Raw genomic sequence first — 27,492 nt, forward strand, 5'->3', positions numbered from 1 at the left:
CTGCCAGGCTTGCGCTGGCCTGTCAATAGGACAGAGTCCCCACCACATACAGCAGCAGCAGAGGCATGCACCCCAGTGCTTGGCACCGTTCGGGAGCCTCCTGTTTGTAGGCGTTCCTCACTCCCTACTGCCACTCTCTTCCTGCTGCTGGGAGGAGAAGGGGGTGGAGGGGAGGAGAGGGAGGAGGGAGGGAGGGGAAGAGGGATGCAAAGCACACACCTTACCTCTCTCCCTCTCTCTCCCTCTGCACACACATCTCCACAGCAGCACCACCACCACACCACCCACTCTGACCCGGCATCACACAACTCGGCGGCCCCTGGACTGCAGCTAGGTGAGTGGGTAAATATTTACACTCCTCCAGCCAGTCTGTGTGTAAAAGTGTGTGTATATAATGTGTGTGTTCATAAGTGATTCTGTGTGTGTGTGTCTACCATGAAGTATGTTTTGTGATGTGGTAGTCGAGCCAATGAGACTTGTCTCCTGTTCCTGGCCAAAACAAGTGTGTGTGTGTGTGTGTGTGTGTGTGTGTGTGTGTGTGTGTGTGTGTGTGTGTGTGTGTGTGTGTGTGTGTGTGTGTGTGTGTGTGTGTGTGTATGGTTGTGAATGTGTGTGTATGGTTGTGAATGTGTGTGTGTGTGGTTGTGAATGCGTGTGTGGTTGTGAATGCGTGTGTGGTTGTGAATGCGTGTGTGGTTGTGAATGTGTGTGTATTGATGGAGAGCTCTACTGCTGTGGGAGAGACTGATGAGGGGGAGGCTCTTTTTCATGCTAATTCAAGTTCTGAAACTGCCCAATGAAAAAGTGATTTGAACAATAAACTATATCATGTGTTATAGCATACTAAATGCATTAGTGTTGATGACGTCTTAGGTATTCTGTTAAACGTGTGAAGATGATCAAATCTAGTTCTCATCAACTGCAGAAGAATTAGGATCTTGAGTAGAAAACTACACAAATTATTACTCAATGATTGTGGATCAATATTGTGAAAAGCACCAGTCTAAGATAGTCAGTGTACATTCTGTAATGATTCTTTCTTAAACAATAGTGAAATTAAGTCAATTGCTTGGCGCTAAGTGTGGTGATTGTAGAGATTGCAGAATTTTGCACTTTCTTACATTAAAAATGTTAGTCATTTAGCAGATGCTCTTGTCCAGAGCGACTTACAGTTAGTGCATTCATCTTAAGCTAGCTAGTGACACAAAGTTTACCTGGTAAAGGAGAAATCCCCACCAGCTGCTCTGAGGATGGTAGGCTCAGCTGTTTGAAAGTGCCTCAGTGTGAAGGAGAAGGATTTGATAGCTAGACCATTACTCACAAAGAACACATCAATTATGGTTATGGTCACTGAGGAAAAACAATGCACACAGAATGAGGCATGGAACAAACTACTTGAAGGCACTCTGGCACAAAGGTGGCGGAGTCCCCAACGTGGTTATTAGAAACAATGTCTAAAGTGTCTCTCATTCCGCAATGACAGACCACATGCACTCTCTCTCCACTCCAAAACGTGAGTGAACTCTACTTAACTTCTCTCAGCCTCTATGTGTCTGTCTGCCTGCGCTCCTCTCTCTGCACTTGGTGTAAGCAGAGCGAGGTTGAGGACTCGTGGAGAGCAGCGGACAATTGAGTTGGATCAACATACCTTTTCCACTTCAAATATGAACGTGAGAAGGCTTGCTAAAGAAAGGATCAAAAAGGATGAGTCTGCCTGGGCCTTCCATCCAGACCAGACAGCCCTGGTCGGAGCAGCCCCAGCTCCCCACAGCCTCCCCAGGGACTGTCCGCTATCTGTCTGCTGCCAATGAAGGAAAAACACCCCTCCTCCCCTCTGTCCCCCTAAGGCCCACTGCTCAGGGGATGCTGGGGGTGTGGCAATGGGGAGACACACAGGGCTGTGTTTACTCTTCTCTGTGGCCCTGGGACGCCTTGTGAGGAGGAAGGCCTGTCTCACGGGCGACAGACAGAGGGGTCTGTGAGAGACTGCGTTGTCTGTGTGGGGAGAGAGAGAGTGAGTGTGTGTTTGGCAGCTGGATGTACTCCAGCTGTGTCTGGGAGGATAATGAACTCCAGGTGTTCCAGTGGGTAGTTTAAGACACCTGTCACCAATACATAGTGCCAGAAAAAGCCAGACTGCAAACAGGGCTAGACGATCTGTTTGCTTATTTTAAGAAGCCTACCTAAGTGGAGCTGTGGGCCTGATGAGGAGGAGAGACGGGACAGGGGGATGTGCAAGGGGGCCTTTCCTAGAATCGGAGCGTGACTGGATGTTTATGTCATTGGTGTGTGTGTGCTTGCATGAATGTATGTGAGTGTGTGTTTGAATGTGTGTGTTTGTGTTACCTTACAGTAAGCACCTGGGCCAGCCGGTGCATTTACACTGAGGTGGAGGAAACAAAGGCCTACCTGTGTGGAAGCCTAGGCCTTGAGTCAGGAAACTTACCTTAGTCAATCCAGCACTGAGACTTGTTTAACTTTTACATGCTGCTTTCATGGTCCAAATCCTATCTCCAACACCTGTGCTCACTCAACAGCCTGCCTGTGTCACCACCTGACTATCTCAAGGATTGAGTGCACTAAAATGTTTCAAGACATTTACGTTGAAGCCCACATGGGTCTGACATAAATATGTTTCCTCTGAAACACCTGTAAGTGCTCTAATTTGGTCTGTTTAACACATTTGCATGGATAGTCGACCCCTGATATATGTGATAGCTAAAGACTGTTATAAAAGCGTGTTTTATACCGCAGCATACGGATATCTGGAGTAAGTAAAAATGTTGTGTTTGAATTGGGACTGGTGAACTTCTGTGAACAGAGTTTGTTCTTATCTTATAGTGCATCAGTACATCATGGTGGCAAGCTTCCTGCCATCCAGGACCAATATACTAGGAGGTGTCAAAGACTCCAGTCACCCAAGTCATAGACTGTTCTCTCTGCTACCACACGGCAAGTGGTACCGGAGTACCAAGTCTCGGTCCAAAAGGCTCCTTAACAGCTTCTACCCCCAAGCCATAAAACCACTGAACAATTCATCAAATGGCCACCCAGACTACATTTACATTGACACCCACCTTTGTTTTTACACTGCTGCTACTCGCTGTTTATTATCGATGCAAAGTCACTTTACCCCTACCTACATGTACAAATTACACTGACTAACCTGTGTCCCCGCACATTGACTCTGTATCGGTACCCCCTGTATATAGTCTCGTTATTGTTATTTTATTGTGTCACTTTTAAAATATATTTTTTTACTTGAGTTTATTTAGTAAATATTTTCTTAACTCTATTTTCTTAAAACTGCATTGTTGGTTAAGGGCTTGTAAGAAAGCATTTCACGGTAAGGTCTTGTATTCGGTGCATGTGACACATAACGATTTGATATGATTGTGCCCTTGTTAAGAGTCGACTGTATCAGATATACCAAGTGTTTATTGAGGATGTCTTTCGAAATCAAAGTGTTTTCCCACTCCGTTTGTCAGTACCTGATGTAGGATCTTAATTTGAGCCAGTCTTATACAGCAGGAATATAAGGAAATTACAAGTATTATGTGTCTTATAACTTTAGAAGCCTTTTTAAACCTCACATGCATGTTAAATGTTCTCCTGCAACAGGGTGATCATATTAAGACCTTACATCTGTAGTTAATGTTTATGGGTGTGAGTCTTCAGCTCTTCACTCTTCTGTCCCATCTGTATATTTTCTCTTGTCAGGATGCGGATCTGGTCGTGGGAACAATGTGGGGAGACTAGCCTGGTGCTACTGGGGTTCCTCACCCTGGGATTGTCTGTAGGGAACCTCTCAACCAGGGGACAGGTACGCTCTCCATCTCTCTCTTACTTTGTCTATGCATATGATGGCCCATCTCTGGCCTCTCGCTACACACACACACACACACACACACACACACACACACACACACACACACACACACACACACACACACACACACACACACACACACACACACACACACACACACACACACACACACACCTCTATCACTGGCCTAATATCAGTCCGTCAGTCACAATGTTTGTTTGTCTTTCTTTCGCTCTGTTTTTCTCTATTTGCCAGTTGTTCACTCTTGCTCCGTCTTTCTGTCCCTCTCATCTTCTGACTGGTCCTTCTTACATGAGTTCTTCTATAAAAACCCACAGCTGTTTTCTCTCACTCCTTTTCCAAGGAGAGCACAGTAGATATAATTTGTCTCCACTTCACTCAGATTGTCAGAGTGGCTAGACATGCTTATAATTAGTCACACTGTGTGTACAGGGCCCTGTTCTGCTGTTGTTCTCTAAGGGTGCTGTATTTGTCTAGGAGGATGGGGCAGCCTCCAACAGTCTGGAGGATGAGCTGGAGTCCACCACATACTGGTGGGGGGAGTGGGCCAAGTGGACCGCCTGCACGCGCACCTGTGGAGGTGGGGTCATGTCCCAGGAGAGGCACTGTCTCAAACAGAGGTCAGTCCACTGAAAGAAATATTCTATTCTATACTGTTCTGTTCTATTGTTATTCTATTCAATTATATTCTAACCTGTTATTTTAGCACATTCATTTAGCACATGTATTAAATGTATGTATTTTCTATCCAAAGAAAGAAAGCAGCCGCTGGTAGAGACAACATGACCTGCACTGGCACTTCGAAAAAATACCTCCTCTGTAACACCAAGGTTAGCATGCATCTAGTACTGCCACCCCTTTTCCTGTCGTTAGCAAAATGCATGTTGACACAATACCCCACAACCCAAAGTATATGATGCAGAAGTTAGCACAGCTCTTTTTCTTATCAATTGAGATACAAATAGATGAAAGGGGTAATCTGCAGGTATTACATACAATTCTAGACTTATAAAGTAATGATATGTACCCACTGATTTTTGAAGAATATAATTCATTATCAGGGCACAAGGTGAGACCTAGATACAGACACAGGAGGCAGATGGTTGGAGTCTTACAATGTTTATTAATCCAAAAAGGGGTAAGCAAGAGAATGGTTGTGTACAGGCAAAAGGTCAAAGCCAGCTCAGTGTCCAATAGGTACCGAAGGGCAGGCAGATTCAAGGTCAGGCAGGATGATCAGGAAGGTGGGAAAGTAGTCCAGAGTCAGGCAGTGGTCAAAACCGGGAGGACTAGCAAAAGACAATAGAAAAGGAGTACAGGGAAAAACATGCTGGTTGACTTGACTAAACATACAAGACGAACTGGCACAGAGAGACAGGAAACACAGGGATAAATACACTGGGGAAAATAAGCGACACCTGGAGGGGGTGGAGACAATCACAGGGACAGGTGAAACAGATCAGGGCGTGACACTGAAATGCTTCAGGAGCTTTGTTCAACTGCAGTACCAATCAGAACCCCAAATATAACATTGTTTAACTCCAATGTTTGTAAACAAAGTAAATGTAAACAAACACTGTCAGCCTATAGCCTCAAAACATGATTAAAACTATAATCTATGAATATAGTCAATGAATTTGAGTGGTTAAATTTTTCCAGACCCATCCCTCAGCCTTTTACTGAAACAGTGGAGGGGAACCCCCTTTGTTATTGTTTCAACAGCAGATTGCCCCTTTAAGGTTTAGTGCTGTGGCCATAAACCCTGGTCCTGAAGAGCAACAGGGTGAACAGGCTTTTGTTCCAGAGTTGCCACACCCTGTCACACCCTTTTATTACATATTGTAAAACCATTATAAAATAAAAAACACATGGAACAGACAGAAAAGTGTGTGTATATTTTCTGTCTTGTGCAGGACTGCCCTTCCTCTGGGAGAAGCTTCAGGGAAGAGCAGTGCTGGTCGTTCAACTCACAGGTCTACAATGGCAGGAACTACCACTGGAAACCCCTGTATCCCGGTAAAACAACCATATTAAACTCACTCAGCTCTGTCATTCCCTCCTGTGTGGCCTGTCCTCGAGGCTCGTTATTACACTGTTAACGCTGACCTTTGTGTCCATCCATCCATCCACAGATGACTATGTCCATATCTCCAGTAACCCATGTGACCTGCACTGCACCACAGCCGACGGCCAGAGACAGCTGATGGTTCCTGCCCGAGACGGAACATCCTGCAAGTACAGCAACTACAGAGGGGTCTGTGTGGACGGCAGATGTGAGGTTAGGGAGCGCTTGTTTCTTCATCTGCCGAGGAAATGGCTTTGCATATTCTGTGAGAATTGCCGAAAGGCTTATTTTCCTGGTCACATGATAAAAGTGTATCAATACTTCTTCAACTGGCTTTGCATGTGCTGAAATGATTCAAGAAGATAATGATCCTGTTTGTGTTAACATCATTTCTGCAGCCAATCGGGTGTGATGGAGTGCTCTTCTCGCCCAATACACTGGATACGTGTGGAGTGTGTCAGGGGGATGGCAGCAGCTGCAGCAGGGTCAATGGAAACTTCCGCCACGAGGCCACCAGTTTGGGTACGAGTGTGTTCAACCTCAACCACAGTCTCAGATAGATTGGGTGTGTGGGTGGGTGGATGTGTGGGCAAGGATAGAGGAGGAGATATGGCTCTCCATCTATTCCAAATCTTGAACACACCTATCAGGGACAAGCCCCCCAAATATGTCACTGAAAGATAACAACAGACAGTTCAGAGCTGAATCTGACAACAAGGTCTATGTGATTCTTAAGCTGACTCCTCTGATATCCAGGCTATTTAGTTGCAGGTAAAATGTAGTCATCATAATGTTTCCTGTTTCCTGTCTCCAAGGTTACTCCTTTATCACAACAATCCCTGAGGGTTCCTGGGACATCCAGATCATTGAGAGGAAGAAGGCAGCTGATGTTTTGGGTGGGTACTTCCTTTTTATCCTGCTCCCTATGCCATGTATACAAACATTTCTAATGTCTCCTGTTGGTATGGTGTGATGTCATTAGGATCCATATAATTTAATGACAAGAAGAAGGTGTAAAACATTTTATTCAAGATTTTCAGCAAATACAAAGGATATTTTCTCTCCCGCAATGGGATAACCATTAATATTGATAGTGGGACAGTGGGAAGTTACTAAAGGAAGTACATTAATCAACTGAAATTAATCAGATCATCTATATACTTTAATTTCCTTCGTGATCTCTTGAAATGACTTTATTGTATTAATTTATGGTCATGTATGGGGAGTAGAAATTCCAGTTTACATTGAACATCAAAGATTTGACCTTTCAATAGAGTCTACCAACTGGTCCTCCTCCAATGGTTCTCCTTCCCCTCAATGAGACTATGTTCTATCCTATCTCCCACACAGCTGTGACTGATCAGGCGGGGAACTTCTTTTTCAATGGAAACTACAAGGTGGACAGCCCCCAGAACTTCCATGCGGCGGGTACCGTCTTCAAGTACCGGCGGCCCATGGATGTGTATGAGACGGGAATCGAGTACATCGTAGCCAAAGGGCCCATCAACCAGGCCATCAATGTTCTGGTATTGTATCCTGCTGAGGTCTGCTCTGCTCCCTCCCCTCGCCGAGCAGCCAGTGCCTCTGGGTAATCTCTAATTTAGAAATAGTGTACACGTATCCAGTAACTTGTAGGTGCAGGGTACAAAATCCCACGTAATTTCAACGAAAAAATTATATGTGATGACGTTTAATCAACGTGGAAGACTGATTGGATTTTCAAAAAGTCATCAAAGTAAGGAATTGCTTCCTTTATATGTGCAATTGACTGAGTTTGGTAGGAGAGAGCAGGAGGGAATGGTGAGCTCTCTTGTGCTATTCTGTCTCCTCATAGGTGTGGAACCAGAATGGTCGTATCCCTTACATTACGTACGAGTACACCGTCCTACGGGAGTCCCTGTCCCCCATCCCTCAACCCCCTGTCTACACCGGCCCCGACAGCACCACCCCTGGGGTTTCCGTGGAGATGGGCAGTATGGTGGCCCCCAACGAGAGCACGTATGACAAGGCGATACCTGAGACTCAGCAGAACCGTTTGTTGAAGAAGGGGGCCGAGATGGCAGAGGCCGAGGGCCAGGAGACCAATGAGGTGTATGAGGAGACAGCAGCCATTGACTGTGACCAGGACAGCCCAACCCTTCCACAATACACAGGTAACAGCAATAACTAGAAACCAATATACCAATACAATAACTTAGAGAGAGAAAAAGCAACACTGAGCTGCTGATGCGGGCCCCCGATGCTCAGGACTATGTGCTATCGCTATCTGTAGCTGATGTGAGTAAGTTATTTAAGCATTTTAACCCTCGCAAGGCTGCCGGGCCATACGGCATCCCAATCCACGTCCTCAGAGCAAGTGCAGACCAGCTGACTAGAGTGTTTACGGACATATTCAATCTCTCCATAACCCAGCCTGTTGTCCCCACTTGCTTCAAGATGTCCACCATTGTTCCTGTACCAAGAAAGTGAAGGTAACTGAGCTGAATGACTATCGCCCCGTAGTGCTCACTTCTTTCATCATGAAATGCTTTGAGAGGCTAGTTAAGGAGAGGCTAGTCATATCACTTCCACCTTACCCCACACCCTAGACCCATTACAATTTGCATATCGCAGCAACTCATCCATGGACTACGCAATTGCCATTGCACTACACACTGCCCCATCCCACCTGAACAAGATAAATACCTATGGAAGAATGCTGTACATCGACTACTGCTCAGTTTTCAACACCATAGTGTCCTCCAAGCTCATCACTAAGCTCAGGGCCATGGGTCTGAACGCCTCCCTGTGCAACTGGGTCCTGGACTTCCTGACAAGCCGACCCCAAGTGGTGAAGCTAGGCAACAACAACTCTGACACGCTGATCCTCAACATGTGGGCCCCGCAGGGGTGCATGCTCAGCCCCCTCCTGTACTCCCTGTTCACCCATGACTGTGTGGCCTCGCACATCTCCAACTCAATCATCAAGTTTCCTGACGACACAACAGTGGTAGGTCTGATTACCAACAACAACGAGACAGTCCACAGGGAGGAAGTAAGAGCCCTGCCGGAGTGGTACCAGGAAAATAACCACTCCCTCAACACCAACAAAACAAAGGAGCTGATCGTGAACTACAGGAGACAGCAGAGAGAGCACGCCCCCATTCACATCGACGGGGCCTCATCGGAGAGGGTCAAAAGCTTCAAGTTCCTCGGCATGCACATCACTGACAACCTGAAATGGTCCATTCACACAAACAGGTGCAACAGCGCCTCTCAAGAGGAGGCTGAAGGAATTATGCCCCTAAGAAACTTAGGGAAACTTTATTCTTTAATCAGCACAACCATTTTCAGCTGTGCTAACATAATTGCAAAAGGGTTTTCTAATGATCAATTAGCCTTTTAAAATTATAAACTTGGATTATCTAACACAACGTGCCATTGGAACACAGGAGTGATGGTTGCTGATAATGGGCCTCCGCACGCCTATATTGATATTCCATAAAAAATCTGCCGTTTCCAGCTACAATAGTCCTTTACAACATTTTTTTTACAATTTTATTTTATTTCACCTTTATTTAACCAGGTAGGCAAGTTGAGAACAAGTTCTCATTTACAATTGCGACCTGGTCAAGATAAAGCAAAGCAGTTCAACACATACAACAACACAGAGTTACACATGGAGTAAAACACACATACAGTCAATAATACAGTAGAAAAATAAGTCTATATGCAATGTGAGCAAATGAGGTGAGATAAGGGAGGTATAGGCAAGAAAAGGCCATGGTGGTGAAGTAAATACAATATAGCAAGTAAAACACTGGAATGGTAGATTTGCAGTGGAAGAATGTGCAAGGTAGGGATAGAAATAATGGGGTGCAAAGGAGCAAAATAAATACAGTAGGGGGAGAGGTAGTTGTTTGGGCTAGATTATAGATGGGCTATGTACAGGTGCAGTAATCTGTGAACTGCTCTGACAGCTGGTGCTTAAAGCTAGTGAGGGAGATAAGTGTTTCCAGTTTCAGAGATTTTTGTAGTTCGTTCCAGTCATTGGCAGCAGATAACTGGAAGGAGAGAAAGAACTGGAAGGAGAGGCAGCCAAAGGATTAATTGGTTTTGGGGGTGACCAGAGAGATATACCTGCTGGAGCGCATGCCACAGGTGGGTGCTGCTATGGTTACCAGCGAGCTGAGATTAGGGGGGACTTTACCTAGCAGGGTCTTGTAGATGACCTGGAGCCAGTACGAGTATGAAGCGAGGGCCAGCAAACGAGAGCGTACAGGTCGCAGTGGTGTGTAGTACATGGGGCTTTGGTGACAAAACGGATTGCACTGTGATGGACTGCATCCAATTTATTGAGTAGGGTATTGAAGGTTATTTTGTAAATGACATCGCCGAAGTTGAGGATCAGTAGGATGGTCAGTTTTACAAGGGTATGTTTGGCAGCATGAGTGAAGGATGCTTTGTTGCGAAATAGGAAGCCAATTCTAGATTTAACTTTGGATTGGAGAGGTTTGATGTGAGTCTGGAAGGAGAGTTTACAGTCCAACCAGACACCTAGGTATTTGTAGTTGTCCACATATTCTAAGTCAGAACCGTCCAGCTTAGTGATGTTGGACAGGCGGGCAGGTGCAGGCAGCGATCGGTTGAAGAGCATGTATTTAGTTTTACTTGTATTTAAGAACAATTGGAGGCCACGGAAGGAGAGTTGTATGGCATTGAAACTCGTCTGGAGGGTTGTTAACACTGTGTCCAAAGAAGGGCCAGAAGTATACAGAATGGTGTCGTCTGCGTAGAGGTGGATCAGAGGCTCACCAGCAGCAAGAGCGACATCATTGATGTATACAGAGAAGAGAGTCGGTCCAAGAATTTAACCCCGATGCACCCCCATAGAGACCGCCAGAGGCCCAGACAACAGGCCCTCCGATTTGACACACTGAACTCTATCAGAGAAGTAGTTGGTGAACCAGGCGAGGCAATCATTTGAGAAACCAAGGCTATCGAGTCTGCCGATGAGGATGTGGTGATTGACAGAGTCGAAAGCCTTGGCCAGATCAATGAACACGGCTGCACAGTATTGTCTCTTATCGATAGCGGTTAAGATATCGTTTAGGACCCTGAGCGTGACTAAGGTGCACCCATGACCAGCTCTGAAACCAGATTGCATAGCAGAGAAGGTATGGTGGGATTGGAAATGGTCGGTAATCTGTTTGTTGACTTGGCTTTCGAAGACCTTAGAAAGGCAGGGTATGATAGATATAGGTCTGTAGCAGTTTGGGTCAAGAGTGTCCCCCCCTTTGAAGAGGGGGATGACCGCAGCTGCTTTCCAATCCTTGGGAATCTCAAACAACACGAAAGAGAGGTTGAACAGGCTAGTAATAGGGGTTGCAACAATTTTGGCAGATAATTTTAGGAAGAAAGGGTCCAGACTGTCTAGCCCGGCTGATTTGTAGGGGTCCAGATTTTGCAGCTCTTTCAGAACATCAGCTGACTGGATTTGGGAGAAGGAGAAATGGGGGAGTTTTGGGCTAGTTGCTGTGGGGGATGCAGTGCTGTTGACTGAGGTAGGGGTAGCCAGGTGGAAAGCATGGCCAGCCGTAGAAAAATGCTTATTGAAATTGTCAATTATAGTGGATTTATCGGTGGTGACAGTGTTTCCTATCCTCAGTGCAGTGGGCAGCTGGGAGGAGGTGTTCTTATTCTCCATGGACTTTACAGTGTCCCAGAACTTTTTTGAGTTTGTGTTGCAGGAAGCAAATTTCTGCTTGAAAAGCTAGCCTTGGTTTTTCTAACTGCCTGTGTATATTGGTTTCTAGCTTCCCTGAAAAGTTGCATATGACGGGTGCTGTTTGATGCTAATGCAGAACACCATAGGATGTTTTTGTGTTGGTTAAGGGCAATCAGGTCTGGAGAGAACCAAGGGCTATATCTGTTCCTGGTTCTACATTTCTTGAATGGGGCATGCTTATTTAAGATGGTGAGGAATGCATTTTTTTAAATAACGAGGTATCCTCTCCTGACGGGATGAGGTCAATATCCTTCCAGGATACCTGGGCCAGGTCGATTAGAAAGGCCTGCTCGCTGAAGTGCTTCAGGGAGCGTTTGATAGTGATGAGTGGAGGTTGTTTGACCTCTGACCCATGACGGATGCAGGCAATGAGGCAGGGATTGCTGAGATCTTGGTTGAAAACAGCAGAGGTGTATTTAGAGGGCAAGTTGGTTAGGATGATATCTATGAGGGTGCCAGTGTTTATGGCTTTGGGGTGGTACCTGGTAGGTTCATTGATAATTTGTGTGAGATTGAGGGCATCAAGCTTAGATTGTAGGATGGCTGGGGTGGTAAGCATGTTCCAGTTTAGGTCAGCTAGCAGCACGAGCTCTGAAGATAGATGGGAGGCAATCAGTTATATGGTGTCCAGAGCACAGCTGGGGGCAGAGGGTGGTCTATAGCAGGCGGCAACGGTGAGAGACTTGTTTTTAGAGAGGTGGATTTTTAAAAGCAGAAGTTCAAATTGTTTGGGTACAGACCTGGATAGTAGGACAGAACTCTGCAGGCTATCTCTGCAGTAGATTGCAACACCGCCTCCTTTGGCCGTTCTATGTTGTTTGAAAATGTTGTAGTTAGGGATGAAGATTTCAGAATTTTTGGTGGTCTTCCTAAGCCAGGATTCAGACACGGCTAGAACATCCGGGTTGGCAGAGTGTGCTAAAGCAGTGAATAAAACAAACTTAGGGAGGAGGCTTAGGGTAATAGGTGCAGGCCTGCCTGCTACCTGCCTGCAGCAAGGTCTCAGACAGCCCCTCTACTCGGACTGTGGGACAGTTCTGCAGGGAGTTTGGCCACTGGGTGAGACTGACACAGAACCCAAACCGTCTGCGCGCGTGATTGTGCATACATTTATTTTGTCCCCCTACACCAAACACGATCACGACACACAGGCTTGCTGTTGCTAGCTAATTTGTCCTGGGATATAAACATTAGGTTTTTATTTTACCTGAAATGCACAGGTCCTCTACTCCGACAATTAATCCATACATAAAAACAGTCAAACGAATCGTTTCTAGTCATCTCTCCTCCTTCCAGGCCTTTTCATCATTTAACTTATATGGTTATTGGCATCTAAACTTTCATAGTATTACCACAACACGTTCATCTTTCAATCACCCACGTGGGTATAACCAATAAGGAGATGACACATGGGTACCTGCTTCTTTAAACCAATGAGGAGATGGGAGAGGCAGGACTTGCAGCGCGATCTGCGTCAGAAATAGAAAGGACTTCTATTTTAGCCCTTGGCAATGCAGACGCACGTTGACGCGCGCGAGCAGTGTGGGTGCAATAATTGAATACCGAGTGGTGTAGTCAGGGTATGAGGCCCTCTATACTACCGTTAGGAATGTGCAGAAAGGCTTTGTGTGTTGTTTTAATGTTGTGTACAAACTGCACATAAAATGTATCTTTACATACTCTATAAAAAGCACCAGGTGTTCTTCTTGACCACCAGACCAGGAAACACCTCTTGTTCGTCTTAGTAAACTCAGCATAAAAAGAAACGTCCTCTCACTGTCAACTGCATTTATATTCAGTAAACTTAACATGTGTAAATATTTGTATGAACATAATATATATATATATTCAATATCTGAGACATAAACTGAACAAGTTCCACAGACATGTGACTAACAGAAATCGAATAATGTGTCCCTGAACAAGGGGGGCAAAATCAAAAGTAACAGCCAGTATCTGGTGTGGCCACCAACTGCATAAAGTACAGCAGTGCATCTCCTCCTCATGGACTGCACCAGATTTGCCAGAGTGTTACCCCACTCTTCCACCAAGAAACCTGCAAGTTCCCTGTCATTTCTGGGGGGACTGGCCCTAGCCCTCATCCCTCCGATCCAACAGGTCCCAGACGTGCTCAATGGGGATTGAGATCCGGGCTCTTGAGATCCTGTGCAGGTGTTGTTACACGTGGTCTGCCACTGCGAGGACGAACAGCTGTCCGTCCTGTTTCCCTGTAGCTCTGTCTTAGGCGCTCTCGCCGATCCAACAGGTCCCAGACTGTTGGTAAAATTATGATTAAATGACTGAACAAATCATTTTAAATGGAACTGTAACTAAGTAAACTTATACTCTGTTTTATTATATCTGATTAACTATATGAGTTCATAAGGAGGGATTGTGAGACACGGACAAGGAGTAATAAAAGTTAATGAACACCATTCCAACTAGGAATAAAACGAATGGGTTGTGGACTGTGTAAACAGATAAGGTCGTTAGCCTATGGTTGACCCTACAGAAACTTAGCTCTGGGGCTTTTAGATAAGACAGTGAGTGCATTCCTAAGTTTTCTGTTAATTAGAACTGTCAGCTCAGTGGTGATTGATAATGTTGAGGGGTCAAAAGTTACCTGGGAGTGTGTTAGTAAGTTAGAATGAACTTTTCACCTCACTTTGTCCCTGTCGAGAGGAGGGGATTCTGTTAAAGCAATGAAATGACGTCATGATCTGTATATAAACTGTTGTTCGTGGTTAAGTGGCAGCGCGCTCCGAGAATAAATTCTGTTATCTATTATTGAAAGACTGGTCTGCGTCTATTTTATGCAAACAAGAATCTTACAAATTCTCATAAAATAGATTAAGGGTTTTCAATTAATGAAAGCACATTGGCATAATTAAATTACATTAACACAGACATGCTCAATGGGATTGAGATCATGGCTCTTCGCTGGCCATGGCAGAACACTGACATTCCTGACTTGCAGGAAATAACGCACAGAGCAAGCAGACACGTGGTCTGCCACTGTGTGAACGATCAGCTGTCCGTCCTGTCTCCCTGTAGTACTGTCTTAGGTGTCTTACAGTACAGAAATTGTAATTTATTGCCCTGGCCACATCTGCAGTCCTCATGCCTCCTTGCAGCATGCCTAAGGCACATTCACACAGATGAGCAGGGACCCTGGGCATCTTTTTTTTGTGTTTTTCAGAGTCAGTAGAAAGGCCTCTTTAGTGTCCTAAGTTTTCATAACTGTGACCTTAATTGCCAACCGTCTGTAAGCTGTTAGTGTCTCAACGACCGTTCCACAGTGGCATGTTCATTAATTGTTTATAGTTCATTGAACAAGCATGGGAAACACTGTTTAAACCCTTTACAATGAAGATCTGTGAAGTTATTTAGATTTTTACGAATAATCTTTGAAAGACAGTGTCCTGAAAAAGGGAGGTTTCTTTTTTTGCTGAGTATATAAGGCTTTCTCCCACTTTAATAATTTCTCTACCTTTCCTCTCCCTTCCTGCCATCCCAACAGATGGCAACAGCAGTCACACAGGCAGTGTAGCAGTCCCTGCCCCGGCAGCCAGCAGGCCTTTAGAGGAGGTGCCAGACCCAGAGAACCTCATCTGGAGAGTCTTGCTGGGCGAGCGGATTGGTCCAGATGTGGGAGAGGGACTGTTCTCGTCAGAGGTGGGGCCATTGGAGGTAGACCATAGCAGTGTGAAGTTCCCCCTCAAAAGCTCACTGGAGGAGTTCAGTCTGGGCCGGCGGAGGAATGATACTGGAGACCTGCTGTTCCCCAACAGGACGTTGCTGACAGGGATGAGGAGCAACAACCATACCAACAGAACCAGGTAGAGTAAGGAGAGATCCACACAATGAGCAGAAGTAAATAGGCACATATCGTTATAGTTATAGAAGATATAGTTGAAAAGGGAAACCCAACACTGAGCCAATGTTGGCCCAACATCAACTTGTTATCAGGTATAGGAACCCATCCAAAAAAAGCACTTCAGAATCCCATCTGATCTTCCTCTTCCATCTACCAGACTCTACCTCTCTTCACTAAGGGATGCTGCTGCTGAGGAGTTAGAGTGAACACTACTCTCTCTAAGTGAGGACCAGAGTGAGTCATTTCAAGGTCCTGAGCAGAGAGGCATTTAAAAGTGCTGTATAGTCTTGCCAGGGACAAGGGCCTGTGCTGCTGGCTAGTGGAATGGAATGTGCTCCATGCTGGCTTCTGGACCGATCCAATGCTAGCTTCTTTTTTCCTTCTGAGACATCCCAAGAATCGCATGGAGAGGAGACAGCTAAAGCTCAGAGCTGGCCGGGATTGCATTCCATCATATTTATAATTCATGTTGGCTTCCCTGCGCTGTGTCCAAACACCGCTTTGCCAGTTCTTCTGCCAGTGCCCCATAAAACACATCACATGACCCGCCCTGTCTTCCCCTGCACTGGGGAGAAGAACGGATTGGACAAGGACAAGGATAGGAGGTGGAGGAGGAGGAGGAAGGGAGTAGAGGAAGTGAAGGACAAGTAGGAGAGGAGGGGGACAGATTATTTGAACATACACAGGAACTTTGAATCATACTTCACCGGCATATCTCAGTGTAACTGTGACTAATTTCTGCACATTTCTCCCAGAGGTGAATACAGTCTGACAGTATGTTTCTTCCCAGTCATATTTTTCATTTTGCCGCAAATACCTAGAATTATTTGTTTAAATGAAAGACTGTATCCATTTTTCTCTTGTTCTCTGCCTCCTCCTCTTTCTTTTCCTCACCCAATCACTTCCTCCTTTTCCTTGTCCTCTTCTTCATGCTCTTCCTCCTCTCCACCTACACCTTCTCATTCTCCTCCTACCTCCCTCTCCTGGTCCCCCTTTTCCTCTAAACATCTCTGCTCTGGTTATAAAAAACAGCCAGTGATATTTTTTTGAATTTATTTTATTAGGATCTCCATTAGCTGTTGCAAAAGCAACAGCTACTCTTGCTGGGATCCACACAAAACATGAAACATGAGATAATACAGAACATTAGTAGACATGGACAGAATTACATCAATAAAAAAATTGTAAAAGGTACGCGTAGCCTACATATCAATACCAATACATACACACAAACTATTGAGGTCAAATAGGGAAGAGGCATTGTGCCCTGAGGTGTTGCTTTATCTGTTTGTTGAAACCAGGTTTGCTGTTCATTTGAGAAATTAGATGGAATGGAGTTCCATGCAATAATGGCTCTATAAAATACTGTACACTTTCTTGAATTTGTTCTGGATTTGGGGACTGTGAAAAGACCCCTGGTGACATGTCTGGTGGTGTAAGTGTATGTGTCAGACCTTTGTGTAAGTTGACTATGCAACAATTTGGGATTTTCAACACATGAATGTTTCTTATAAAAATAAGAAGTGATGCAGTCAGTCTCTCCTCAACTCTTAGCCAAGAGGGACTGGCATAGTATTTATATCAGCCCTCTTATTACAATTGTAATGGTCATCGTTGCATGAGGAAGGATCGGACCAAAGCGCAGCGTGGTACATGTTCATGATTTCTTTATTTAACTCAGAACACTACGAACAAAAATAACAACGAGACAAAACGAAACCGAAACAGTCCTGTCAGGTGCAGAACACTAAACAGAAAATAACTACCCACAAAAACCATGTGGGAAAAAGCTACATAAGTATGGTTCCCAATCAGAGACAACTATAGACAGCTGTCCCTGATTGAGAACCATACCCAGCCAAAACAAAGAAATACAAAACATAGAAAAATGAACATAGAATGCCCACCCAAATCACACCCTGACCAAACCAAAATAGAGACATAAAAAGCTCTCTAAGGTCAGGGCGGGACAACAATGAAAAGCAAGACATACCACTCTGTTCTTGGCCAGCTGCAGCTTAACTAGGTCTTTCCTTGCAGCCCCTGACCACACGACTGGACAATAATCAAGATAAGAGCCTGCAGAACTTGCTTTTTGAAATGCGGGGTCAAAAAAGCAGATAATCTCTTTATTACGGACAGACCCCTCCCCATCTTTACAACCATTGAATCTAAATGTTTTGACCATGACAGTTTACATTCTAAGGTAACGCCAAGTAATTTAGTCTCTTGTACTTGTTCAACAGCCACACCATTCATTACTAGATTCAGCTGAGGTCTAGAACATAGGGAATTATTTGTAGCAAATACAATGCTCTTAGTTTTAGAGATGTTTAGGACCATTTTATTACTGGCCACCCATTTCAAAACAGACTGCAACTCTTTGTTAAGGGTTTCAGTGACTTCATTAGCTGTGGTTGCTGATGCTTATATGGTTGAATCATCAGCATATATGGACACACATGCTTTGTTTAATGCCAGTGGCAGGTCGTTGGTAAAAATAGAAAAGAGTAGCGTGCCTAGAGAGCTGCCCTGCGTTACACCACACTTTACATGTTTGACATTAGAGAAGTTTCCATTAAAGAAAACCCGTTGAGTTCTATTAGATAGATAGCTCTGAATCCATGATATGGCAGAGGTTGAAAACCCATAACGCATACGTTTTTTCAACAACAGCTTATGGTCAATAATATTAAAGGCTGCACTGAAATCTAACAGTACAGCTCCCACAATTTTCTTATTATCAATTTCTTTCAACCAATCATCAGTCATTTGTGTCAGTGCAGTACATGTTGAGTGCCCATCTCTATAAGTCTGTGATGATTTGTTTACAAAGAAATTGCATTGTATTTGGTCAAACACAATTCTTTCCAACAATTTGCTAAGAGCTGGCAGCAAGCTGGTAGGTCTGCTGTTAAAACCAGTAAAGTCCGCTTTACTACTCTTGGGTAGCGGAATTACTTTGGATTCCCTCCAGGCCTGAGGACAAATATATTCCTCGAGGCTCAGATTAAAGATATGACTGATAGGAGTGGCTATAGAGTCAGCTACCATCCTCTGTAGTTTTCCATCTAAGTTGTCAATGCCAGGAGGTTTGACATTATTGATTGTTAGGTTTTTCCACCTCTCCCACACTAACTTTACAAAATTCAAACTTGCAATGCTTTTCTTTCATTATTTGTTTTTTTTATGAATGAATATGATGGCTCACTGTTCGTTGTTGGCATTACCTGCCTAGGTTTGCCCACTTTGCCAATGAAGTAACCATTAAAATAATTGGCAACATCAAATGGTTTTGTGATGAATAAGCCATCTGATTTGATGAAATTGAATTGAATTCTGAGTTGAATTTGTCTTTCTGGCCATAATTTCATTTAAAGTACTCCAGTTGTGTTCCATCATTCTTTGTATCATTGATCTTGGCTTTATAATACAGTTTTTTTTTATTTTTGAGTTTAGTGACATCATTTATCAATTTGCAGCAAGTCAGATGTGCAGCCAGACTTATTAGCCACTCTTTTTGCCCCATCTCTTTCAACCATACAGTTTTTCAATTCCTCATCAATCCATGGAGCCTTAACAATTCTAACAGTCAGTTTCTTATTAACAGGTGCATGTTTATCAATAATTGGAAGAAGCAATTTCATAAATTCATCAAGTGCAGCATCTGGATGCTCCTTATTAATCACATCAGACCAACAAATATTCTTAACATCATCCACATAAAATCTTTTGTATGATCTCTTATACACTATTTTAAGCCCAGCTTTGGAACTTTGGCCTTCCTGGATATAGCCACAATATTGTGCTCACTGCATCCAATGGGTAAGGATACAGCTTTAGAACAAAGTTCTACAGTATTAGTAGAAATGTGATGGATACATGTGGATAATCATGTCCCTGTAGTGTACGTAAACACCCTGGTAGGTTGATTAATAACCTGAACCAGATTACAGGCACTGGTGAGAAGCTTCCTCTTGAGCAGACAGCTTGATGAAAACCAGTCAATATTCAGATCCCCAAGAAAGTAGACATCTGTTTACATCACATACACTATCAAGCATTTCACACACATTATTTAGACACTAACTGTTAGCACTTGGTGGCCTATAGCAACACCCCAAAAGAAAAGGCTTTAGATGTGCCAAGTGAACCTGCAACCACAACACTTGACATAAGATCTTCTCTAAGCCTTACAGGGGATATGGCTCTGAATATATACAGCAACACCCCCCTCAATAGCTTTTCTGTCTCTTCTATAGATGTTGTATCCTTGTAATGCTACTGCTGTATCAACAAATTATTCATCTAAGTAAGTCTCAGAAATATGTATCAATGTTATCTGATGTTAGCAAGTTATTGATTTCATTAACATTATTTCTAAGGCTACATAAATTAATATGGGCTATTTTTTCAGCACTTTCCTGGGTAGCTTATCAGAGATAGACATAATATGGAAAAGAGCAAATAAAGCAATAGCAATATATACATTCAGCAGCCCATTAATCAGTTGATATATGTGTGTGTGTGTGTGTGTGTGTGTGTGTGTGTGTGTGTGTGTGTGTGTGTGTGTGTGCTGCGGGGTTGAAGCTAGGAACCCATAGACTTGGCTCTCATCCCTTCCAGGCTTCTGGGAAGGAGGGTGGACAATGAGCCTGTCAAAGTGGATGTAAGCAATGTCCCCACGTGCTCTGGCAGCTTTCATGGCTGGGATAAGTTCTTTCCTCTTCTGGCGCACAGCTTCAGGATAGTCCTCGTTGAGGAAGATATACGTTCCTCTCAAGTTCTTGGCTCTTTCCAGAACAGCTATCTTGTCCTTGAACCTCAGGAACTTGACCACTATTGGCCTGGGCCTGTCACCTGGGCTGGTGGTATGTTTTCCAGTCCTGTGGGCGCGCTCCACCTCAATCTTCCGGGGCTCCATCTTCAATTTCTCAGATATCAATTCTCTTACTTTGTCCTCAGGCTCTGTCCAGGTCTCATGTGGAGATTCTGCAATTCCATCCACAACCATGTTGTTCTGCATTGATTGCCCCTCGAGTCTGATTTATCCATCATTGTTATCATGGATTCACAGACAGAACTGATGTCCTCTCTCAATGATTTACAGTTTGCTGTCATCTTGCTCTTCTCCTGTTTCAACTCATTGAGCTGACCCTGGGAGAACTGCAAACTGTTCTTCAGGTCCTTTACCTCTCTGGTCAGGTCATCCATTCTTTTATTAGTTGAATCGACCAGTATTTGGACAAAACACGAAGCTATTTTCTAGTTGTTTTAACAACTGCTTGTAAAACTATTTTTGTTTGTTTAAAAGATCCTTCACCTGTGATAGACACCACTGTCCTCAATGGTACTCCCTCCGGCTTTGGTCTTTGTCATAGTAGCTAGCAACGTAGGTTACGCTGTTACTTTTCACAGTTCCAGACAGGGCAGGTCACAGGGAAGATTGAACACAACAAACAGCAAGGATCTAGACAGCCACAAACCCGGCACAACCCGCTGTCCCAGCCACAATGGCTAACCGCGTCGCAGGCTGCGTTCAAGCCTTCAAGAAACCCCCCTAGCTTGATAGGCAGCTAACTAGCAGCTAGGCTAACTGCTACGCCAAATAGCTCCTCAGACCCGGCCTTGGTCAGCAGGATCACTGGACAAAGAGAAGCAGTCCCAGCAACTGATGCCAAATGCGTCGCGGGATCCAAACTAAAAAGTTACCTAGCTAGTAAGAAACTTTCAAAACAACAAACCGAGCTCTCTGGATTGGACACAGCAGTTCCAGTACACGTATGATAAGAATGTCACTTTTATGTGAATGTATAAAAAACAGAATGTCGCTGGTTGTTATGATTTTGATGTTGAGGTTAATCAGCCATAGCAGTGATGCAGCAATGTGTGTGTGGAAGAGAGAGCTGGGGTTCAGTGGGTTCACTGTGAAGGCATGGTTATGTTGTGTTTTACAGGACTAATTGTTTGAGACCTTGTTGTCATGTCATGTTTGACAGGACAAATCATCTGAGACCTTGTTGTCATGTCATGTTTGACAGGACTAATCGTCTGAGACCTTGTTGTCATGTTGTGTTTGACAGGACTAATCATCTGAGACCTTGTTGTCATGTTGTGTTTGACATAACCATTAGTGTGAGACCTTGTTGTCATGTTGTGTTTGACATAACCATTAGTGTGAGACCTTGTTGTCATGTTGTGTTTGACATAACCATTAGTGTGAGACCTTGTTGTCATGTTGTGTTTGACATAACCATTAGTGTGAGACCTTGTTGTCATGTTGTGTTTGACATAACCATTAGTGTGAGACCTTGTTGTCATGTTGTGTTTGACATAACCTTTAGTGTGAGACCTTGTTGTCATGTTGTGTTTGACATAACCATTCCTGTGAGACCTTGTTGTCATGTTGTGTTTGACATAACCATTAGTGTGAGACCTTGTTGTCATGTTGTGTTTGACATAACCATTAGTGTGAGACCTTGTTGTCATGTTGTGTTTGACATAACCTTTAGTGTGAGACCTTGTTGTCATGTTGTGTTTGACATAACCATTAGTGTGAGACCTTGTTGTCATGTTGTGTTTGACATAACCATTAGTGTGAGACCTTGTTGTCATGTTGTGTTTGACATAACCATTAGTGTGAGACCTTGTTGTCATGTTGTGTTTGACATAACCATTAGTGTGAGACCTTGTTGTCATGTTGTGTTTGACATAACCATTAGTGTGAGACCTTGTTGTCATGTTGTGTTTGACATAACCTTTAGTGTGAGACCTTGTTGTCATGTTGTGTTTGACATAACCTTTAGTGTGAGACCTTGTTGTCATGTTGTGTTTGACATAACCATTAGTGTGAGACCTTGTTGTCATGTTGTGTTTGACATAACCTTTAGTGTGAGACCTTGTTGTCATGTTGTGTTTGACATAACCATTAGTGTGAGACCTTGTTGTCATGTTGTGTTTGACATAACCATTAGTGTGAGACCTTGTTGTCATGTTGTGTTTGACATAACCATTAGTGTGAGACCTTGTTGTCATGTTGTGTTTGACATAACCATTAGTGTGAGACCTTGTTGTCATGTTGTGTTTGACATAACCATTAGTGTGAGACCTTGTTGTCATGTTGTGTTTGACATAACCATTAGTGTGAGACCTTGTTGTCATGTTGTGTTTGACATAACCATTAGTGTGAGACCTTGTTGTCATGTTGTGTTTGACATAACCATTAGTGTGAGACCTTGTTGTCATGTTGTGTTTGACATAACCATTCCTGTGAGACCTTGTTGTCATGTTGTGTTTGACATAACCATTAGTGTGAGACCTTGTTGTCATGTTGTGTTTGACATAACCATTCCTGTGAGACCTTGTTGTCATGTTGTGTTTGACATAACCATTAGTGTGAGACCTTGTTGTCATGTTGTGTTTGACATAACCATTCCTGTGAGACCTTGTTGTCATGTTGTGTTTGACATAACCATTCCTGTGAGACCTTGTTGTCATGTTGTGTTTGACATAACCATTAGTGTGAGACCTTGTTGTCATGTTGTGTTTGACATAACCATTAGTGTGAGACCTTGTTGTCATGTTGTGTTTGACATAACCATTAGTGTGAGACCTTGTTGTCATGTTGTGTTTGACAGGACCATTCAGAGGTTCCTGCAGAAGAACTTCAAGCTGAGCCCTGCAGACATGTACCGCTGGAAACTGTCTTCTCAGGAACCCTGCACCTCCACCTGCTCTATAGGTAGACACACACACACACACACACATGTATATGGATAACTTATGACATTTTCAGTTATTCCTTAGTTTGCCTGTAATAATTTCCACTGCAGGAGTGTCAAAGTCCTTTGCCATGTGTGTGCGCTACGATGGAGCTGAGGTAGATGACATGCAGTGTGACAATATGACCCGACCTGAGCCTGTTCATGACTTCTGCATTGGGAGGGAGTGCCAGCCTAGGTATGCACCAGAAAATAACACTCTTACCAGAAAATAACACGCTTTCAGCTTGATTCATTTGGTCAGTCTATGTCATGGAAAGAGCAGCTGTTCTTAATGTTTTATATACTCAGTATATAAGGACTGTTTACCAGTTGGACGATGTGGCAATCAAAGTTCATTGAGAACAATGTTTCTCTTTTCCACACTTAACCAGGAACTATAAACTGGTGTTGGCCACTACCATACCATTTACAGTAATAATATTTGATTTAATTGACTTCAGAAGATCACTAACTATACCTGAACTCTACTCTGTGTGCATTCCCTCACCCTCAGGTGGGAGGCCAGCAGTTGGAGTGAATGTTCTCGTACTTGTGGTGAGGGCTTCCAGTTCCGTCTGGTGCGCTGCTGGAAGATGCTGTCCCCCGGGCTGGACAGCTCTGTGTACAGTGATCTCTGCACCGTGGCAGAACTGGAGAGGCCCCTGGAGCGCCGTGCCTGTAAGAGCCCCACCTGTGGCCCCCAATGGGAGGTGGCCGAGTGGACTGAGGTGGGTGGAGCTATACTGTGGGAGTTAACGTGTGTGTGTGTGTGTGTGTGTGTGTGTATGGTTGTGAATGTGTGTGTATGGTTGTGAATGCGTGTGTGGTTTACATTACAGGAATTACTGCGTGGGAACACTATAGTAAGTACATTGTTGCATCCTACTTACAACTGTTTGGGCAGCTGTAGATGATATTAAAAGTGAGTCTGTCCTGTGCCCTCTCCTCTCTCCTGTCCAGTGTCCAGCCAAGTGTGGCCACAGGGCCCAGGTGACCCGGGAGGTCAGGTGTTCAGACGAAACCAAGTTATGTGATCCCCCGACCCGCCCCCCTAACATTAAGAACTGCACAGGCTCACCCTGCGAACGCCAGTGGACTGTGTCAGAGTGGGGGCCAGTGAGTACACTACTTTCACTACACTACTCCATCTCGTTGGTACATTGATTACGGATAGGAATAGTGATTGCACTGACTGTAAGTTGCTCTTGATCACTAATGCTTTTGCTGTGTCATTCCTGTTAACCTTTGACCTCTGCAGTGCTCGGGGTTGTGCGGCCAGGGGAAGATGGTACGCCACGTGTATTGTAAGACACCAGAGGGCCGTGTGGTGCCTGAATCTCAGTGCTCTCTGGAGAATAAGCCCCTGGCCATCCATCCCTGTGGGGAGAAGGACTGTGCCCCACACTGGCTCACTCAGGACTGGGAGAGGGTAAGGCAACTGGGTCCTTCTGTTGATGTTCTATAAATGCTCTGTTGGTGTTCTATTTATGTTTTATTGATGGTCTGTTGATATTATGATGAGCATTTTGACAATGTTTACTTGATGTTCTCTTGATGTTTTATATACGTTCTCTTGATGTTTTGTTTATGTTAGAGATTCCTTAGCTGAAAGCAGTCTTATTTTCCTCTCAGTGTAACACGACATGTGGCCGCGGTGTGAAGCGGAGGATCGTGCAATGCGCCGGCATCACTGCTGGGAAGTTCCAGACCCACGACAACGAGGACTGTGGTGCCAGTGAGAGGCCAGAGGACGAGAACACCTGCTTTGAGAGGCCCTGTTTCAAGTGGTACACCACACCCTGGTCTGAGGTGAGATACCATTTCAACCATGACATTGTATCTGAAAACATCATGACATGAGCAATACATTGTATTTACACACCTCACATATACGGTGTCCTATCAAATCACAACCGTGAGCAGTGCTGCTGTGTTCAATCCTTGCACTAAGATGTGTGGTGTGTTCATTCCTCAGTGCACTAAGATGTGTGGTGTGTTCATTCCTCAGTGCACTAAGATGTGTGGTGTGTTCATTCCTCAGTGCACTAAGATGTGTGGTGTGTTCATTCCTCAGTGCACTAAGATGTGTGGTGTGTTCATTCCTCAGTGCACTAAGATGTGTGGTGTGGGTGTTAGGATGAGAGATGTAAAGTGCTACCAGGCTAGGGAGATCGTGAGAGGGTGTGACTCCCTGACCAAGCCTGTGGCCAAGCAGACCTGCGCCCTGCAACCCTGTCCCACTGAACCCCCAGGTATGTAAGCAATGGCATGGTCCCAAATAGATATGTTTGTGCTGTCTTCCAACACCAATGACCATAGGAGTTGGCAAGACAGCACAAACAGATCTGAGATCAGGCTATACAAGCAGCACATAACCCCAGCCTCTGGCAACTTTAGGAGAGTTACAGTAGCTTATGTCTAGTCACAGGCAAAAGTAGACCGGAGAACATGGCATTGTCAAAGCACTTGTTTTTAATTGTATTATTTGCAGTACTTTTTTGCTTTTCACAACTGAGATAATTATTAGTGTGGGCAAGCACCTCTTTCTTTCATAACAGCCCAAAGTCTTGAGCGTTTAGATTATGGAGGTAAAAAGGCAGATTGATTGATTAATTGATAGATTTGTCACAACAGTATTTTCTGATTGTGATGAGGCTACTTTTTCCATATGATTGAACATATCATAAATGTCTCTGTCATGCAGATGAGAGCTGTCAGGACCGACCCACCACCAACTGCTCTCTAGCTCTGAAGGTGAACCTGTGCAGTCACTGGTACTACAGCAAGGCCTGCTGCCATTCCTGCAGGGCCCAGCACACCTCTTAGTATTGCCTGACACCCCCAAAGCCTTTCCCCCATAGTAGGCTACTCTACTTCACCACAATAAGTTACACTACCACACCACACTAGGCTACTCTACTACACTACAGTAGACTACTCTACAGTAAGTTACTCTACTACACCACACTAGGCTACTCTACTACACTACAGTAGACTACTCTACAGTAAATTACTCTACTACACCACAGTAGGCTACTCTACTACACCACAGTAGGTTACTCTACTACACCACACTAGGCTACTCTACTGCACCCCAGTAGGCTACTCTACTGCACCCCAGTAGGCTACTCTACTCTACCACACTAGACTACTCTGCTACACCACACTAGGCTACTCTACTACACCACACTAGGCTACTCTACTACACCACAGTAGGCTACTCTACTGCACCCTAGTAGGCTACTCTACTACACCACACTAGGCTACTCTACTACACCACACTAGGCTACTCTACTACACCCCAGTAGGCTACTCTACTGAACCCTAGTAGGCTACTCTACTACAATAGGCTACTCTACTACACCATAGTAGCCTACTCTACTACACCACACTAGGCTTCTCTACTACACCACACTAGGCTACTCTACTACACCACACTAGGCTACTCTACTGCACCCCAGTAGGATACTCTACTACACCACACTAGGCTACTCTATTACACCACACTAGGCTACTCTACTACACCACACTAGGCTACTCTACTACACCACACTAGGCTACTCTACTACACCACACTAGGCTACTCTATTACACCACACTAGGCTACTCTACTACACCACACTAGGCTACTCTATTACACCACACTAGGCTACTCTACTACACCACACTAGGCTACTCTACTGCACCCCAGTAGGCTACTCTACTACACCACACTAGGCTACTCTATTACACCACACTAGGCTACTCTACTACACCACACTAGGCTACTCTACTACACCACACTAGGCTACTCTATTACACCACACTAGGCTACTCTACTACACCACACTAGGCTACTCTACTACAACACACTAGGCTACTCTACTACACCACACTAGGCTACTCTACTACACCACACTAGGCTACTCTACTACACCACACTAGGCTACTCTACTACACCACACTAGGCTACTCTACTACACCACACTAGGCTACTCTACTACACCACACTAGGCTATGGTATATCCAAAGGGATATGATCTAAATAAGGAAAAAACAGTAGAATATGATAAAGGCTTCAGTATGAACCACAACCACATACCTTTCTTTCAGAGGTTGTCAATTGGGCACATGCAAAGACTGAAACCCTGAAGTATTAAGAGTCAAGTGTGGAGACGAGAGAGCAAAGAG

The 27,492-nt window shown here is 44.4% G+C and overlaps 1 protein-coding gene across 1 annotated transcript; it reads left to right on the forward strand.

Moving 5' to 3' along the window:
• Positions 1 to 249: 249 nt before the first annotated feature.
• On the forward strand, positions 250 to 26,901 carry LOC112232785 (ADAMTS-like protein 2). Its single transcript, XM_042321272.1, has 19 exons — positions 250 to 334; positions 3,721 to 3,823; positions 4,328 to 4,470; positions 4,605 to 4,680; positions 5,764 to 5,866; positions 5,983 to 6,128; positions 6,314 to 6,437; positions 6,731 to 6,811; positions 7,266 to 7,441; positions 7,750 to 8,068; positions 15,203 to 15,521; positions 23,197 to 23,300; positions 23,392 to 23,518; positions 23,837 to 24,050; positions 24,283 to 24,438; positions 24,581 to 24,751; positions 24,955 to 25,131; positions 25,430 to 25,574; positions 26,027 to 26,901. Exons 2-19 carry the CDS (start codon positions 3,722 to 3,724, stop codon positions 26,146 to 26,148), a joined length of 2,805 nt encoding a protein of 934 aa, XP_042177206.1. The 5' UTR covers positions 250 to 334; position 3,721; the 3' UTR covers positions 26,149 to 26,901.
• The last annotated feature ends 591 nt before the right edge of the window (positions 26,902 to 27,492 follow it).

The sequence above is a fragment of the Oncorhynchus tshawytscha genome, linkage group LG04 (assembly GCF_018296145.1).
Source record: "Oncorhynchus tshawytscha isolate Ot180627B linkage group LG04, Otsh_v2.0, whole genome shotgun sequence".
NCBI lineage: Eukaryota > Metazoa > Chordata > Actinopteri > Salmoniformes > Salmonidae > Oncorhynchus > Oncorhynchus tshawytscha.

Excerpts from the sequence above, each read along its gene's own strand:
- LOC112232785 (XM_042321272.1), top strand. The coding sequence starts at position 3,722 with ATGCGGATCTGGTCGTGGGAACAATGTGGGGAGACTAGCCTGGTGCTA. Across the intron at positions 6,812-7,265 it reads GAAGGCAGCTGATGTTTTGG|CTGTGACTGATCAGGCGGGG; the intron begins GTGGGTACTTCC and ends TCTCCCACACAG. Across the intron at positions 25,132-25,429 it reads ACACCACACCCTGGTCTGAG|TGCACTAAGATGTGTGGTGT; the intron begins GTGAGATACCAT and ends TTCATTCCTCAG.